A 15,925-nucleotide genomic window follows, 5' to 3' on the forward strand; every position below is an offset into this window, starting at 1 on the left:
AGCGGCCTGACGTCTTGAGTGCTACCCCGCGGGGAAGCCTTCTTCCTTCATTTGCTCCGATTTTGGGCGACACTCGTCAACTCCTCTGGCGACCATATCGTAGGGCTTGCGCACGACATCCAGTGCTTCTTGACTGCAAATACTGTGCCTGGGATATGATCATTGTCTCTGCAACTACCCGAAGAATCGCGACGTCACAGCTCCCGAAAGGGTTCCGCGCCCCAACACCGTCCACCCGGCCTGCGATCCGACCCTTTTCCAAAATGGCAGAGAAGCCCGCCCCTCGGCGACGGATGAGTACGTCAATTGACCTACCCTCGGTCCAAGAAACATGGCTAATGTGCTCAATACTCACTCCGCAGACAATCCCGCCATCTTGTCAGTGGACCCCAGCCGAACCCGATGCGATCGTGCCATCGAACCGCCCTGACGAATGCCCTTCACAGTGTCTGCGACCTCCAAGAGAAGTTCCGCAACGCGATCTACGAATTCGACAAAGTGTAAGCACCTCTGCCAAAAAGCCAATCTGCACGCCTGCCAGGCAGTATCCTAACAGCGCCGCCCTCCCAGCGTCCTCACCACCCAAAAGGTCCTCCGAGCAGCCCAAGCCTTCGACATCCCAATCTACACCACCACACAGAACCGCGCGCGCCTCGGCGACACCGTCCCCGAGCTGCAGCCCTTCCTGGACGGCCCGCAGTGCAGGACGCACGCGGACAAGACCCTCTTCAGCATGTTCGTCCCGGCCGTGACGGAGCAGCTGGGCGCCGCCCCCGCGCAGATCGTGCTGGTCGGCATCGAGTCGCACATCTGCATCACGCAGACGGCGCTCGACGCCCGGCGCGCGGGCCACGCCGTCTACGTGCTCGCCGACGGGGTCAGCAGCTGCAACAGGGAGGAGGTGCCGCTCGCGCTGGCGCGCCTGCGGGCCGAGGGCGTCGTCGTCACCACCAGCGAGAGCTGGCTGTACGAGTTTGTGGGCGACGCGGGGCTGCCCGAGTTCAAGTCTGTTATTGGGATTGTCAAGGACACGTCGGCTGATACGAAGAAGGTCTTGCAGTCGCTGGCGCCTGTGCAGGGGGCGTCCAAGATTTAGGTAGGGGTGGTGTTCTTTCTCCTGCTCGTTCTAGAGGCGATACGGCAACATAGAGGGCGGGAGGTTCAAGTCTTAGATCAGTTTGCTTGTGTACAGGAGATTTGGGCTCGGCACATTACCGTGTTCGTTTTAAATGAAAAAAAGGTACGAGAAGGATCCATAAGTTTTAGCTCTCATCCGCTGCAAGCCGTTCTTTCCAAACGCCTGTCTTGCAGGGAAAGAAATGTGGATATTAGTTTCGGAACACCATACCACCTTTCAGTGTTTGTCCGAATAGCTTTCTGTCCTTCCTCGAACCCGTTTTCACCAGCATTCTGGTTTGTTGATAGCAACTTCGCAGAGCACCACCAGCCCGGGTTAAGCTCCTTGGTAACAAAAAGGGTAATTTTCGCCGTAGCGCGACGCCTGCAGACTGCCCACAATCGCCGCCCCGGCCGAGTCCGAGCCAACTCCGGCCCTCTCGGAAGAGTCACTCTTCCCCTCACGTTAGAGTTAACGCCAATTGCGCTGTTTGGACCCGAAGTGACCGGCCATAGTCGTACAAATAGCATAATCATTTACGGCAAAGACCGACCAGGCCAAGACACCTCGAACCACTGCATCACCTTACAACGCCAGTCCACATTTCAGCTGCTCTTTTTGACATCAACCGGCAACAAGATCGCAGCAGCCAATTGCAAGCCAGCCATTGACAGCAGCAACCATGGCCACCAACGAGACCCCAAACGGCACCTCCCAACCCCTGGCAGAGCCACTCATCACAGGCCTGCACCACATCAACCTGACAATCCCCCACGGGACCCTCGGCCAGGCCAAGTCCTTCTACGCCGCCACCCTGGGCCTGACCTCCCGCCCCGTGCCCGCCGCGCAGGCCCACGAGCTGGCCTGGTTCGACATCGGCGCCTCGGGCCAGCAGGTGCACATCTCGCTGCCGAAGCACGACCGCGACTCGATCCCCGGCGACGCCTCGCGCCACCCCTGCTTCCGCGTCGGCTCGCCCGAGGCCCTGCTCGCCCTGCAGGAGCGCGTCCACGCCCACTTCCTGCGCGGCGGCGACGATGCACCCGCCGCCGCGGACGCGCCTGGGGCCAGCTCTGGGGCGAAGGGGCCGGAGTACCCCAAGCGGTTCTTTGCTAGGGACTTTGCGGGGAATCGGCTGGAGTTTACTGTCTAGGCCGGCGGGAAGGGGCGGGATGGGTTTTTGCTAAGTTTTGGTCATATGAGGCTCGGGACGGATGTATTTGATGGGTGGATGCCGAGGTGGTTCAGCCTTAAGGTATGGGCATTATGCGACGATGACACAACCGATGACGACGGCAGGCCCCTTATCAGTTCGGATTGCATGTCTGGCTACATATCTAGTCCGGCAGATGGGAAATTAGCCCGCTCACAGCTTGTCGAGAGACTCTTAGGGAGTAATGACTCGCCGGGAATGGCAACGAGTCAATGGCCCTCGATGGCGATAAGCTCACGGCTGCCCCTATTGCAAGCACAAATATGAGGCATGCCAGATAAGAAGAACAAATCGTGTTCCCCAGATCGCCCTCTCCAAACATGCATGCCGAGGCGGGATCTATGACTAGCAATTTCATCATGCAGCCTTCCTGTAGCAAACAGGTTCAGGCCAACGTCACCTACTGCCAAAAGGACCTGGTACCACCGCTCCCGCCAGTGGTATTCGGACGGTAAGTCGTGACTGCTCACGAATGACGCCAAGGGGCAAGAGCACCATGGCATTGACATACATCTTACAGCGGACCAGCCAACCCTCCCGTACAGACTCCCAAGCAAGACTACCCGGTGCTGATCACAGATGTGACCGGCCACGAGGATGACTTCAATCTTCAGACTCAAGGCATTGAGTTCGTCCGTCATGAGAGTAGCCTGAAGGATGAGGAGTTCGATAACGAGGACCTCGTCAGGAAGACTTACTACCAAGAGATCTTAGACCTGACAAAACAAGTATTGGAGCAGAACCCCAAATTGTGAGTCTCCCTTGTGAAATATAAGCCACCACACGCCGAACTATTTAGCTGACATTATCCTTCTTGTACAAGTCCCAAGAACCCATCAATACACATCCTCCAGCACCTCCGCAGGAACAGCCCAGACAAGTTCCCCACCGGCCCAGTCCACGGCGTCCACGTAGACCAGCACCCGGCCGCGGCGGAAGGCTTCGCGCGGCGCTGGCTGGGCGACGAGGAGGCCGACGAGCTGCTGCGCACCCACCCCCGGTGGCAGATCATCAACGCCTGGCGGCCCATCCGCGAGGTCCAGCGCGACCCCCTCGCCGTGGCGGACGCGCGCTCCGTGCCCGACGACGACATCCTCAAGGTGCGGCTCGTGTACCCGGACCACGAGGTCGACATCCTCGAGGTGAAGGCGCCGCTGGACCCGGAGGGGGAAGGGACGCACCGGTGGTACTTCAAGGACCGCATGGGGCCGGGGGGTGTGGTGCTGTTCACGCAGTTTGACTCTACTGGGCGGGCGGATGTGCCGAGGCGGGTGCCGCATACTGCGTTTCGGGATCCCAGGGTGGATGAGGGGGCGGCCGAGGCGAGGAGGAGTATTGAGGTTAGGGTTGCGGTGTTTTATGATAGTGACTGAGGCTGTCGCAGCGCCTGTGAGTGGCGCTAGCTATGACTCAACTGAGCTGATTCCGTTATTTACCATGACGCATTGCTGAACATATTGCCATCAAGGATTTCTTGCAATTAGCACACCGTTGGATTACCATTTTATGCCAAAACGGGAAACGTACACTGCCACTAGTAGGTAAGCAACTATATCTTCCTCTAACTAGATCACAGTCACAGCTGTACTTTCTTCGCTCTGACAAGCTTCACAGTGACTGGCTGATTCGGAGCGAAGGTTTATGAACGGAATCACAGCTGAAGATAGCAGGTCCACAAGGCATCACACATACGACCAGAGCACTACGAATTCCCACGCACATATAGCCGCAATATCGAATGGCACAGAGACTCGTCAGTTCAGAGCGTAGACTTTGGCTGCCCAGGAGTGCCATAACGCTGTGACTTTGACAACAGATGCGATCTGGTGCATCACCTGCCGCCCCCTGAAACGCCAATAGTGAAGAGAACACCAAAGAGGGATCACGGCGCTGAGAAGCTCAAGAACATCCATCATACTAAGCATGACTGACAAATTTGCGTAGACCGAAACGGGTCACAGTCTCTGCACCAAGAGGGATCCCGCGGGAGACGGTCACATCCAGTGCCCGGGATGCCCGCAGACATTCAACCGGTATTCGGTGATGGCTCTCTATTTTCAGGCGACATCATGCCCATCTGGCACATGTAACAATAATATCGACATCATCACATTTGCATGCTATCAGTTATGCCACTACACTTCAGAATATTGAGACTCTGACTGGTGCTGCCCTGGTGGATTTCTACAATGAGTGGAGTCCTGCAAGGTGTGTGATTCATTAGAGTAGGGATTATGAATGCGAAATGAGACGTAATGCACGGGAAAAGAAGAAATTCCGTCGTAGTTGTGCATCAGGAAATATTTAAGTTGTCAAGTCGAAGTGTTTTTGTCTAGGGCAGCATCAACCTGGAATGCCTGCAACGACACATTCCATCAGCAGGGCCATTTGCAATGGATCTGGTTATTGAATCTACCATTCAAGCTCAGGTTGATATAATCAAGTATATTTTATGCATGTTTATATGTATCAGCTGTATTTAAACTTAAATTCTTTATAATAACCCTTGAGATAAAAATTTATTTGTGAAGTCTATGATAATCCATGTATATTACAGCATCTCTATCTCCCTGTCAGGTTTGATAAGGGCTCCCTTTTCCTGCCCTCCGCCAAGAAAATTCTACCGGGAAATGTGGACCCCAATCCAAGTTGCCGGGGAGTAGAAACCATTCTTCTATCCTACCCCCCGCCAAGACTTTTCTTACCCCCGTCACCTGTAACCTCCAAGTAGCACAGACACATCCGACCGTCTGGGTCAACCATCCCGCTTCAACAGACCCTGTACCATGCTAGCGAAGCAATCACCCCTCCCATAGTTCTAGCATTTCCTATTGCAAATATCGGTTGTCTGGTCTAGAACCCTTGTTGAGCAGTCATGTCTCTGTTATCGTCCTCATCATCTGAAGGCGGTGGTCCCCAGCACAAGGCTGACGTCCGCGCGAGAGTCTGGGAGCAGCTGCGCAAAGTCGCCTATCCAGACTCGCGCTTCCACTACGACTTCTCCAGCTTTATCACCGACTTCCAAGGCTCCGAGGACGCCAACAGGACCCTGCTAGCCCAGCCTTGCTTCCGGGACTCCACCTGCATCTTCATCACCCCGGACAACTGCCTCGAATACCTACGAGAACAGGCTCTCGTGGCCGGCATCAAGGTCCTGACCACCACCTACGGAATCCGCAGGGGTTTCAAGCTACTGGACCCCAGCCTCATTGACCAGTCCCTGCACAAGTATGCCTCCACTCTGGACGGCATGGAGAAAGTCGCCAGCCCAGTCTCGCTCGCCGAAATTGTCGACAGGCGCCTCCAGGTCGGCCTGATGGTCACGGGCACGGGCGCCATCAATGAGCAGGGCATCCGCTTCGGAAAAGGCCACGGCTTCTTTGACCTCGAGTGGGCCATGCTGCACAGCCTGCGCGTCGTCGACACCACCACGATCACCGCCGCCGTCGTCCACGACTGCCAGGTCCTCCGCGGGGAACAGCTCGTGCCCGAGGTGTACGACACGGTGTGCGACCTGGTCGTCACGCCTACGACGGTGTTTTCCCGGTCGACGACGGCCGTGGTAGCGCGGCCGCCAAACCGACTTGTGGCATCTTGTGGGATCGGCTCGAGCCGAATATGCTGCAGGATATTCCCCCCTTGCAGGAATTGAAGGCGAGACAAGCTCGAGGAATTACGTCGCCGCCTTGATTGCTCGAATAATCCATCCCTTCCTCGTTTTTTGTTTTCTCGAGCTGCAGAGTCCTCCCCGCATTTTTGGGTAACACTTCGTTTTCCGCAGACATCGGCTCTTATCGATAAACATATCTTATCAACCACTAGCCTGCTTATGAACAGCAGAATACCTTCGAGGGCGTGCTGCCCTCTTGCTTTTCTTCCTTCGGGCAGCCCTTAATACAAGTCAACTGTTTTCCACGGTCGAGCTGAGCGCAAGCTATGAAGATGTGGTGACCGTCTGAGGTTCGCTAGATAGCCGTGGTCCAGCGCGTCCCGGGTTCCAGGTAGTCCAGGGCAAGACGAGGCTATGACACCATCCACCTCACAAATCAAACATCAAGCAATCCCAACAGTGTAATAACGCCACAGACGCATAATCAAGTCGAATTTGGAGAAACGTACGAGCCATATCTCATATTTCCTTGCGTCTCCTGAGGCTCAGGCCACTGGAAGATACGGTTGATATCACAAAACTGGGCTGCGGTCGGTACCCAGGTATACGACGGCTGCTAGCTTCGACATCGACCAGTTTGTTGGGCGCGCGCGCGAAGCCATGTCCCTCATAATCTTTCACTTGAAGCACTTGCACACAGATGCAGAACGTCTGTTGTGCTGGGAACGGTCAACGTATGAAAGCGCGGTGAACTGTTCTTTGGCTATTAAAATTTTGAGAGGAATAGAGGGAATAATGTTTTAGTGCATAATATGATTTCTGGACAATTCAAAATATCACACCACATATTCTATGTACCAGCTATAGGATTTTGTGTACCCAGGTGTTGGAATAGCACGGAGTCTGATCGTACGAAGTCACCTTACCTTAGCGGGATAAATAATCCCGTTCACGCTGGCAGACTTCTATAAGACTCTGTAGATAACGAGGTCTCTAATCTTTTAGTGATTCCCTGTGCTATAGTGCAGTGGCGTAGGGTGCTGTCTTCAGAAGGGGCAGCATTCCGCTCACGCCCACGGCTTTGGACAAGATATGAGATAGACTGGTCACACAACGTTTCATAATGGTCTCTGATAACCCTATCTGAGGGCCATGGCGGCTTTATTCTTCTCACTTTCAATCTAACGGCGACTGCCGCCGTAGGTCTATTGTGAATAAACTAATAATCACCGGTCTCTCCTTGCTTCACATCTCATTAATTGCAGCACGTCTTTCCATCCCTGACACTACAGAATCATACGGATTAGCGCTTAGACGTGGTTGAAAGATCAAGGCCGAGAAGGCCTCATTGTTAAGTTAAGCAGCATTGAGTAAAGATTAAAGAATGTTTGAAACTTACATAGAGCAACTGCCCACGTCACAATCAGACTATACCATAGATTGTTAGTGACAGATTTTGCCGTCTTGTTCGATGCTTTAAGCTCTACTTACGTCCCTGGTGCATTCTTGGAAGCCACCGGTGCAACTAGCGGAGACCGTAGCGACATAAGCGAGAAACGTGAAAGCAGCGAGGAGCTTCATTGTCTCAGTTGTGTGTAAATTAATTGGGTTGTTAAAGTGACAGCTTTTGTTGAGTGACAAGTCTTCAGATTGTGTAGAGTAGAATGGTCCTGACTATTTTGACACAAGCAGACGGATGCATTTGACTTTATATAAGTTTGTGTGGTATTGTGTGCTCCTCAACGCCGTTGTAAGGGCACGAGTCATTAGCTAATCTATTCCCTTGCCATCAGCAAGATCGCCAAGCCTCGTATCCTTTGAAGGCTGTTGACAGCCACCTACAGTGGATATCTATCCATAACCTCTCCCTTGGCAAAACCTTACTTGACCTAATAATGGAGACCTCCTTTATTCTGAACAGTTCTTAATCTCATAACTTCTTGGCCTCAGCTGAGGATGACTCGCTACATGTAATGCAGCCTGTAGAGTATGACTCGCACAGCATAAGACTGAGTAAGTACTGTCAGGGCCGTGGGCTGCAGGGACCCTTCGGGTGCAGTTACTTGGCTTATCTTATCAGCCCAACTGGCCTCAAAAACCATCACAAGGCTAAATCATAGCTCTGCTACCTTCTTCCCTTCTTTTGGTTAGGCAACCATAGATGTAAATCAACAATTCCTTACAGTCAGCTTGTGCCTTCGTTGCCATAGACGCGAGGACCATCTCAAGTACTGTATGTAGGTCCATAGCCCCCCTCTCTTTCTTTCGTTTAGAAAAATTAACCTTTCTTCGTGCCACTTTCTGAGCAGCTTGCTTCTATAAGTAAATTAAGGGAAGAGAAAAGAAATCTGCAAGTGGGCCATACAGCGTGGCCCGAGCTATCTACCAGCTCCCAGGGCTAAGGTAAGCGAGTGGGCTGGCTAGCTTGTCCCCAAGCTAGTTGGTTGCAGAATTGGCCCAATGGTGGGTGAGGCCTTACATGGGCCCAGCCCGTTACAAATCGCGAGACATTGAGCGAGTGATTTAAGGAGCTGATATTTGGTGGTATTTCTGAAGTTTAACGATTAATTTAGGCAGTTTGTAAGTGAATTAAATGATGTGTATTGATTTATAGTCAATTATCTCACCTTTGATTATGAAAGCCACAGAGTCAAATGTTGTAATAAGGAAAAGAGTGACTAGTTAATCAATCAGCCTATTTGGGGGGGTTTTCACTGTGACCAGTCACACAGCCACAAGGCTACGCTAGACCGCCTCCTGACTAGTCACAGCATCCTCGGATTTGACTGGTCTGCGTTGGGCAAGCCCCCGTTGGCCACTCTACCCTCCCCGTTGGGACTGGTCACATATAGATACTCATCAACATGCCCTGCATCATTGGCCAGTACTAGATTCATAACTGGTCTTAAACAACTTTCCCCAAGACCAGTCACCACGCAGGCGCAGCCACCCATGCAGACACCGTGTACCAGTGTCATATCGCTTCCAAATATCATGGTTGCCTCAGGATGAATATAATCACACATGGTATTCTCCTTTCTAAACACCCCTAGGAAATCACACTAACCTTGAGTGCAACCTCCGTAACAGCATAAACCGAATTATGCACAAGAGATTCAGGCAGCTGGTAATCGCCAACTGTGGTTAGCGGAAGGGACGCTATAAGGCAAGATAGTCCCATCATACATGAAGGCGCTTAGGTCGCTATTACGGCGCTTGCCCCTTAGCCAGAGGCTATAGTACGCACAACTGCCTGATCACTATCCGGCAGTTGGGAAAGGTACCGCTCAGGACCTACGAGGCTGCCAGCGCGGCGCAGCTGATATAGCCAATCACGAAAGCGGCAGCGCCGACCGCGTCACAGGTATTACAGATAGAACTCGGCAGCTTCCGTCCAAATGGCTTCAGACCGGTGTGGTAACACAGTCCCAAACCACTGCCTCTCGATTCGTCCCCACCCTATTGGAAGAGCTCCTAGAGTGCCTGCAGGTAGCCACAATATATTTTTGGCCCCGGCGTGAGGCAGAATCTTTTTCGAGTGTGGATGGCTTTCGCCTTTGAAGGCCTTATTGTGGCAGCCTGCTTGGCCCTGCCCAAATTTGACAAGCTCCAGCGCTTGCATCATTTTTCGATTCCTTATCCAGGCCTGGACTCAGCTCTCCTCTTTTTCGAAGAATGCGTCGTCTTTTCCTGGTCCTAATTCCCTCTTCAGTCCAGACATGGAAATGGAACACGACGAAATATCCGTTTCTGGGACAACGGCTGATGCATCATCTGCCAACCTTTCAAATGCCCGTCCGAGACAGAACTTGACCACCTCCTCTCAAAACAGTCTTTGTCCGTCGTGGACACCCCGATCCGATCTACCTGTTCGTCGATAGAGCTAACAGCGCCTGTGAGAGAAACCAGGGATCTTTCCGTAGGAGAAGAAAACAACGAGGTGGCCAGTGATGAGAGTCTTGCCTTGAATCAAGAGGCCGGAGGTCAATCATCAGAAAAAACCGCTTCGAGGCCTTGGACACCTGGAATTCTCGCAAATTTTCCTTGGGGTTTTATATTGGTTCTTTTTGGCACTGTGGCATGGTTTGGCGGTTGCATCGGGCTCATTTCCGCCGCTGACAAAACCAAGACCGACTCCTGGGTGATAGCTCCAACCGTCATTCTAGCCATACTTGGACCGCTTGGAAGTATGATGCTTCAATGTGCCCTTTCCTGCGGGCTGGTGATAACATGGTGGAACTCGGCTCTGAGCGGAACGACACTCGGAACCCTCCACAACCAATGGGATCATGGAACCAGCACGTGGGCTGCAATCACATCTGGGAAGAATACGGGCAGGATTGCCTTGGCAAATTTCATGGTCATGTCCGTCTTTGCTGTCAACCCATTGCTCCAGCGAGCACTCACTACCAGCCTCAGAACAGAGCGCGAAGACGTTAGATTGTCGACTGCCACAGCCACAGACGTTCGGTCGTTGCAGGACATGAACTTCACAGGCGCCTATACGGATTCTTTCTACGATCCCGTCCAACTATCCCCCTCAATGACCCAGATTATGCAACAATTTTCCGACCGGGAACCGCTAACGGGAGCCATTTCTGGCTGCACTGGGAATTGTTCCGGGACACTTGCAGCTGCTGGAATCGATTTCCGATGCAGCATAGTTCGCAACACCAGTTTCGCTGCCAACTTCAGAAACGGGGCAGGTGGCACCACACAAGTTTTCAAAACCGGAACAAATGTCATGAACTACCACACCGGTGCGAACTTCAATTTGACCGTATTCTATGCCGAGACAGACATAAGTGATGGCGATGGTTCGGAATACGATACAATGAAATCATACCACGGAGTGTCAACAACTGTCACCCGTGTTCTTCAACACGCAGTTGTCGCCTATCCGTTTTCGCAGAGAGAGGGAGTCATCACGCCCGAAACTAAACGAGCCAAGGTTCGCCTCCTCTCCACGGAGCCCGCTCTCATGAACAATATGCCATCCGACAACAGAGGTCCCGTATTTGGCGGCTTGGGTATTGCAGCGGACAGCATGTTCAACTCGTCGGGGACAGTACAAACAATGGGCAGAGACGGATGGGAATTCTGCACCAGCGGGCCGCTTACGGCGCCCTGGGCGAGCTATCTTGTCCGCGGCGCCGCCGCAGGGACTTGTGCTGTTTGCGTTCAGGTATCCTACCGATGGCACCATTTCCAAGCTCAACGAGATCATGTTCCGCGTGGCCGTGGAGGCGCCGAATGCTTCCAGCCCCTGGACCGAGTTTGACGCTCAGCAGCAGACCGTGTTTATCATCTACGAGTCTCGATATGTGTATCTATGGGGGGCGTTGGCCATCACGGTCTTGGCTGTGGTGGCAGTAGTACGGACGGGTGCCGGATTCCATAACCTTGGCCGCCCCTTTTCGTTCAGCCCGATTGAGATTGCGACCGCTTTCGATTCTCAGATTCTTCAAAAGCCGGGAACTTCGAATATGGATATCAAAGAGTTGATGAGTATTTACTGCAATACCGGAGTCGAATACACGTCGACCGATAGTTCCTACCAGGGGGAGGGGGGGTCTGATGCAGTACGGATGGGTCACGGTAAATCTGCGGTGAATTCACCGTGAATTCACGAGCACCCGTGAATTCATGATATATTCACAGTGAATTCACCGTAAATATATGGTTTTACGATGAATTCACTATATATATACTTAAATAGAGAAATTCCCCGTAAATTCACCTTAAATTTACAAAGGATATTAAATTTTAAACCTTTATTCTTATTATTATAATAGCTATAATTACATGCCTTAGTTATATAATTACCTTATAAAAGAATTAAGTAAATTATAGTTATTATTATTATAATATTATAATATTTATAAATTAAATTATAAAATTCTTAATAATTAATAAGTTAAATAAGTATTAATTTAAGCTTTTTTAAATTATTAAGAAAAAATAAAGTTTATTATAAATTTATAATAAATATATTATAAATAAAATATAAATTTAATATATAATTTTTTTTATATTTTTATTATTATTATTTAATTTTTAATTAATAAAAAAATATTAATAATTATTTTAATTATAAGTAATAATTTTTAAATAAATAAATATTTTTTTATTTATTATATTTAAAGAAATATAAAATTTATTAAATATTATAATAATATTTATTATTTAATAAATTTTTTATAATTATTATATTATTATATATAATTTATTAAAGTTATAAAATTTTTAATTTAAAATAATTAAAAATTAAATAATAATAAAAAAAATATTTTAATTTTAAAGAATTAAATATTAAATTTAATTTTTTTAAAAATATTTTAAAATAATTTTTAAGTTTAATATTTAATAAATATAAATTTATTTAATAATTATAATTATTATTATTAATAATATTAATTAATAAAATATAAAAGCTTAATTATTTATTAAAAATTATTAAATAAAATTTATTTAAATTAATTTTAATTAAAATATATTAAGTTTTTATATAAATTTTAATAAATTATTATTTATTTAAATTATAAAATATTAATTAAATATTATTTTTAATTATTAAATTATATATATTATATTTTATTAATTTATAATATATAAAAATTTATATTTTATAAATTAATATTTTATTATATAAGGAAAAAAAATTTTAAAAAAAATTAAAATTATAAAATTTATTAAAAAATTTTTTAAAATCTTTTAAAATTAAGTTTAATATTTAAATTATATTTAAAATTTTAATTTTTATATTTAAATTTAAAAAATTATAAAAAAACTTAAAGTATTAATATTATATATATTTATATAAAGCTTTTTTTAATTTTTTATAAAATTTTAAAATTTATAATTCTTAATTTAATTAAAAAATATCTTTATTTATATAAAATATAAAATCTTTTAAAAAAAAATAAAATTAAATTAATAAGTAATTATATAAATAATATTATTTTAAGCTTTTTAAATTAATTAAATTAATTTTAAAGTTAATTAAAATATTTATAAATTTATTAAAATTAAATTATTATATTTTTTATAATTATTTAATATAAAATTAAATTAAATAATAAATTTAATTTTATTTAAAATATTTAATTAAAAAAATACTTTTTTTATTAATAAAGCTTTTTTAATTAAAAAATTATAAAATAAAAATTTAATAATAAAAACTTTTTAATTAAATAATTATTATATTTATTTAAAATATTAATTAAAAAATAATAAAGAAAATTAATTATATAATTATAATTAAAAATATTAAAAATTATTAAATAATAATTATTTATTTAAGTTTAATAATTTTTATAATAATTAAAATTTTAAAAATATTATTATTAAGTAATTTAAATTATATAAAAATTAAAAATATTTTTAAAATTTAATTTAAATATTTTAAATTAATAAAAAAGTTATTATTTAAAAAAATTTTTAAAGCTTTATTAATTAATATAAAATATATTTATAAAATAATATTTATTAAAAAGCTTAATTAAATTATAATTTATTTTTTTATTTATTAAATATTATTTATTTATAATTTTAAATAATATTTAATAAAAATAAATATTATAAATTAATTTAAGGAAATTTAAAAATTTAAATTTTATAAAAAAGTTATTTATTAAATAATTTTTATATTTTATAAAATATTATTAAAATTTTATTAAATTAATAATATTATTTTTAAATAAATATATTTATAATTAAAATATTTAAAAAAATATATTTAATAAATTTATTAATTTATAATATTAATTAAATAATTAATTTTTTTTATAGCTTAAAATATATAAAATTAAATTAATAAAATATTAATTATTTTTTATTTTAATTATTTTTTTATTAATAAAAATTTTTATAAATTTAAAATTAAATTATAAAAAAAGTAAAAAACTTAATATTTATAATAAAAAAATTAAATAATAATAAAAAGATTTTTTTAAAAAATATAATTATTATTTTACTTTTTAGTTTTAATTAAGCTTATTTACTTAATGCTTTTATTAATATATATTAATATATTAAATTTTTATTTTTAAATATTAAAAATAAGTTAATTATATTAATAAATTTAATTATTTTATTTTAAAAATTATATTTTAAATTTTATATTTTAAAATATAATTTTAAAATAATATTAAAAGTTATTTAATATTTATTAATAAATTTAAAATAATTAAAATAAATAAATAAATTTATTTTAAGCTTAAAAATTATTAATTAATAATTTATAATAAAATTAAAATTAATTATAATAGCTTTATTAAAATATATAATTAAATTTATAATTTTATTAATACTTTAATTAATAAAATAATATTAAAAACTTTTTAAATATTATTATTTAAATATTTAATATAAATAATAATAAATTTTAATATAACTTTTATTATAAAAATAAGTTAATTATTAAAAATTATTTCTTTATAAATAATAAATTAAAAGCTATAAAAAAAAAAACTTTATTATAAAAAATAACTTAACTTATAAAGTATTTAATTTAAATAAAAAAATTAATAAGTTAATTACTTTAATATTAAAAAATAATTATTATTTTATTAATAAATTAAATTTATATAACTTAATATAAATAAGCTTTAATATTTATTTTATTAATATTAATTTATATTTAAATAAATACTTTTATTTTAATTTTAATTAAATATATTATAAATATAATATTATTTTTATATTAAAATTATTACTTAAAAAGTATTTAAAAACTTATTTAATAATAAACTTTTAAATATTTATTTATAAAGTAACTTAAAATAAGCTAATATTATATATAAATTAATTATTAAAAGTTTTATTATTATATAATAAATTATATATTTATATTTATATATAAATTTAAAAAATTATAAATAAATTATTATTTATAATTTATTATAAAATTAAAGTCTTAAAATATATTATTTTTTAAAATTATAATAAATTAAGTTATAAAAATTAATATTTAAAAAATAAAATATATTAAAATTATTAATTAAATTAAGTTTAATATATTATATTAAGTTATTATAAAAAGTTATTTAATAATTATTATTATATATATTAAAATATAAATATTTAATTATTTAAATATTAACTTATTAATAAATTAAAAGTTTATAATTCCTTATTAAGTTAATATATTAAATTTAAAAGGAAAAGTTATTTTTAAATACTTTAATAATATATTTATAAATATTATAATTTTTATTAAAGCTTTTAAATAAATATATATAGCTAAGATTAATATAAATATTATAATTTTATTATATTTATATTAAATTATATTAATATTTATTATAAAATTAAAAAAAATATAGCTTTTTTATTTTAATTTAAATAAAAAGATTAAATTAATAACTTAATAAATTATAACTTTATAAATATTATTATAATAAATTAATTACTATATTTTATATATATTTATTAAAACTTTTATTTAAAAATAATTATTTTTTTATATATAATAATATAAAATTTTTTAATTAAAAAATTAAAATAAAAACCCTTATATATATAATATTAATTATTAAAAATAAATCTTTTTTTTAATATTTAACTTTATTTAACTTTATAAATTTTCTTAATAATTTAAATTAAAGCTTAAATTATATATTAATATAATATTAAAATATTTACTTAATGCCTTAATTAAATAATATTTTTAAAATATTATTATAAAATAATTTTTTAAAGTTTTAAAAATAACTTTAATTTAATAATAAATTAAGAATATTTAAATTTAAAAACTTATTAAAAGTTAAATTATTAAATAATATTTATATTTATTAATTTTTTAACTTATTTATAAAAAAAGCTAAAAATTTTATTTAAAAATATTATTAAATATTTAAAAAAAATAAATTAATTAATATATTAAAAAATTAATAAATAAAGATATTATTAATAAATAATTAATAAAATTATAAAATTAATAAATATTTATATTATTTAAATAAAAAAAATTAAAAAATAATAA

At 39.7% G+C, this 15,925-nt stretch overlaps 5 protein-coding genes across 5 annotated transcripts; all 5 read left to right on the top strand.

Moving 5' to 3' along the window:
• Positions 1 to 263: 263 nt before the first annotated feature.
• On the top strand, positions 264 to 1,096 carry INS49_005734 (uncharacterized protein; the record flags this gene model as incomplete). The annotated part of the gene is made up of 4 exons (XM_043166512.1): positions 264 to 297; positions 363 to 378; positions 447 to 500; positions 571 to 1,096. The coding sequence occupies 4 exons, from the start codon at positions 264 to 266 to the stop codon at positions 1,094 to 1,096; spliced, it is 630 nt and encodes a 209-aa protein (XP_043027656.1).
• Positions 1,097 to 1,799: 703 nt separating this feature from the next.
• On the top strand, positions 1,800 to 2,270 carry INS49_005735 (uncharacterized protein; the record flags this gene model as incomplete). The annotated part of the gene is made up of 1 exon (XM_043166513.1): positions 1,800 to 2,270. The coding sequence occupies one exon, from the start codon at positions 1,800 to 1,802 to the stop codon at positions 2,268 to 2,270; it is 471 nt and encodes a 156-aa protein (XP_043027657.1).
• A 419-nt stretch (positions 2,271 to 2,689) lies between these two features.
• Positions 2,690 to 3,703, top strand: INS49_005736 (uncharacterized protein; the record flags this gene model as incomplete). Its single annotated transcript, XM_043166514.1, has 3 exons — positions 2,690 to 2,781; positions 2,851 to 3,081; positions 3,196 to 3,703. 3 exons carry the CDS (start codon positions 2,690 to 2,692, stop codon positions 3,701 to 3,703), a joined length of 831 nt encoding a protein of 276 aa, XP_043027658.1.
• A 1,502-nt stretch (positions 3,704 to 5,205) lies between these two features.
• On the top strand, positions 5,206 to 5,982 carry INS49_005737 (uncharacterized protein; the record flags this gene model as incomplete). The annotated part of the gene is made up of 1 exon (XM_043166515.1): positions 5,206 to 5,982. The coding sequence occupies one exon, from the start codon at positions 5,206 to 5,208 to the stop codon at positions 5,980 to 5,982; it is 777 nt and encodes a 258-aa protein (XP_043027659.1).
• Positions 5,983 to 10,303: 4,321 nt separating this feature from the next.
• Positions 10,304 to 11,564, top strand: INS49_005738 (uncharacterized protein; the record flags this gene model as incomplete). The annotated part of the gene is made up of 2 exons (XM_043166516.1): positions 10,304 to 10,970; positions 11,026 to 11,564. 2 exons carry the CDS (start codon positions 10,304 to 10,306, stop codon positions 11,562 to 11,564), a joined length of 1,206 nt encoding a protein of 401 aa, XP_043027660.1.
• Between the last annotated feature and the right edge of the window lie 4,361 nt (positions 11,565 to 15,925).

Source organism: Diaporthe citri (genome assembly GCF_014595645.1).
Source record: "Diaporthe citri strain NFHF-8-4 chromosome Unknown scaffold_2, whole genome shotgun sequence".
Lineage (NCBI taxonomy): Eukaryota > Fungi > Ascomycota > Sordariomycetes > Diaporthales > Diaporthaceae > Diaporthe > Diaporthe citri.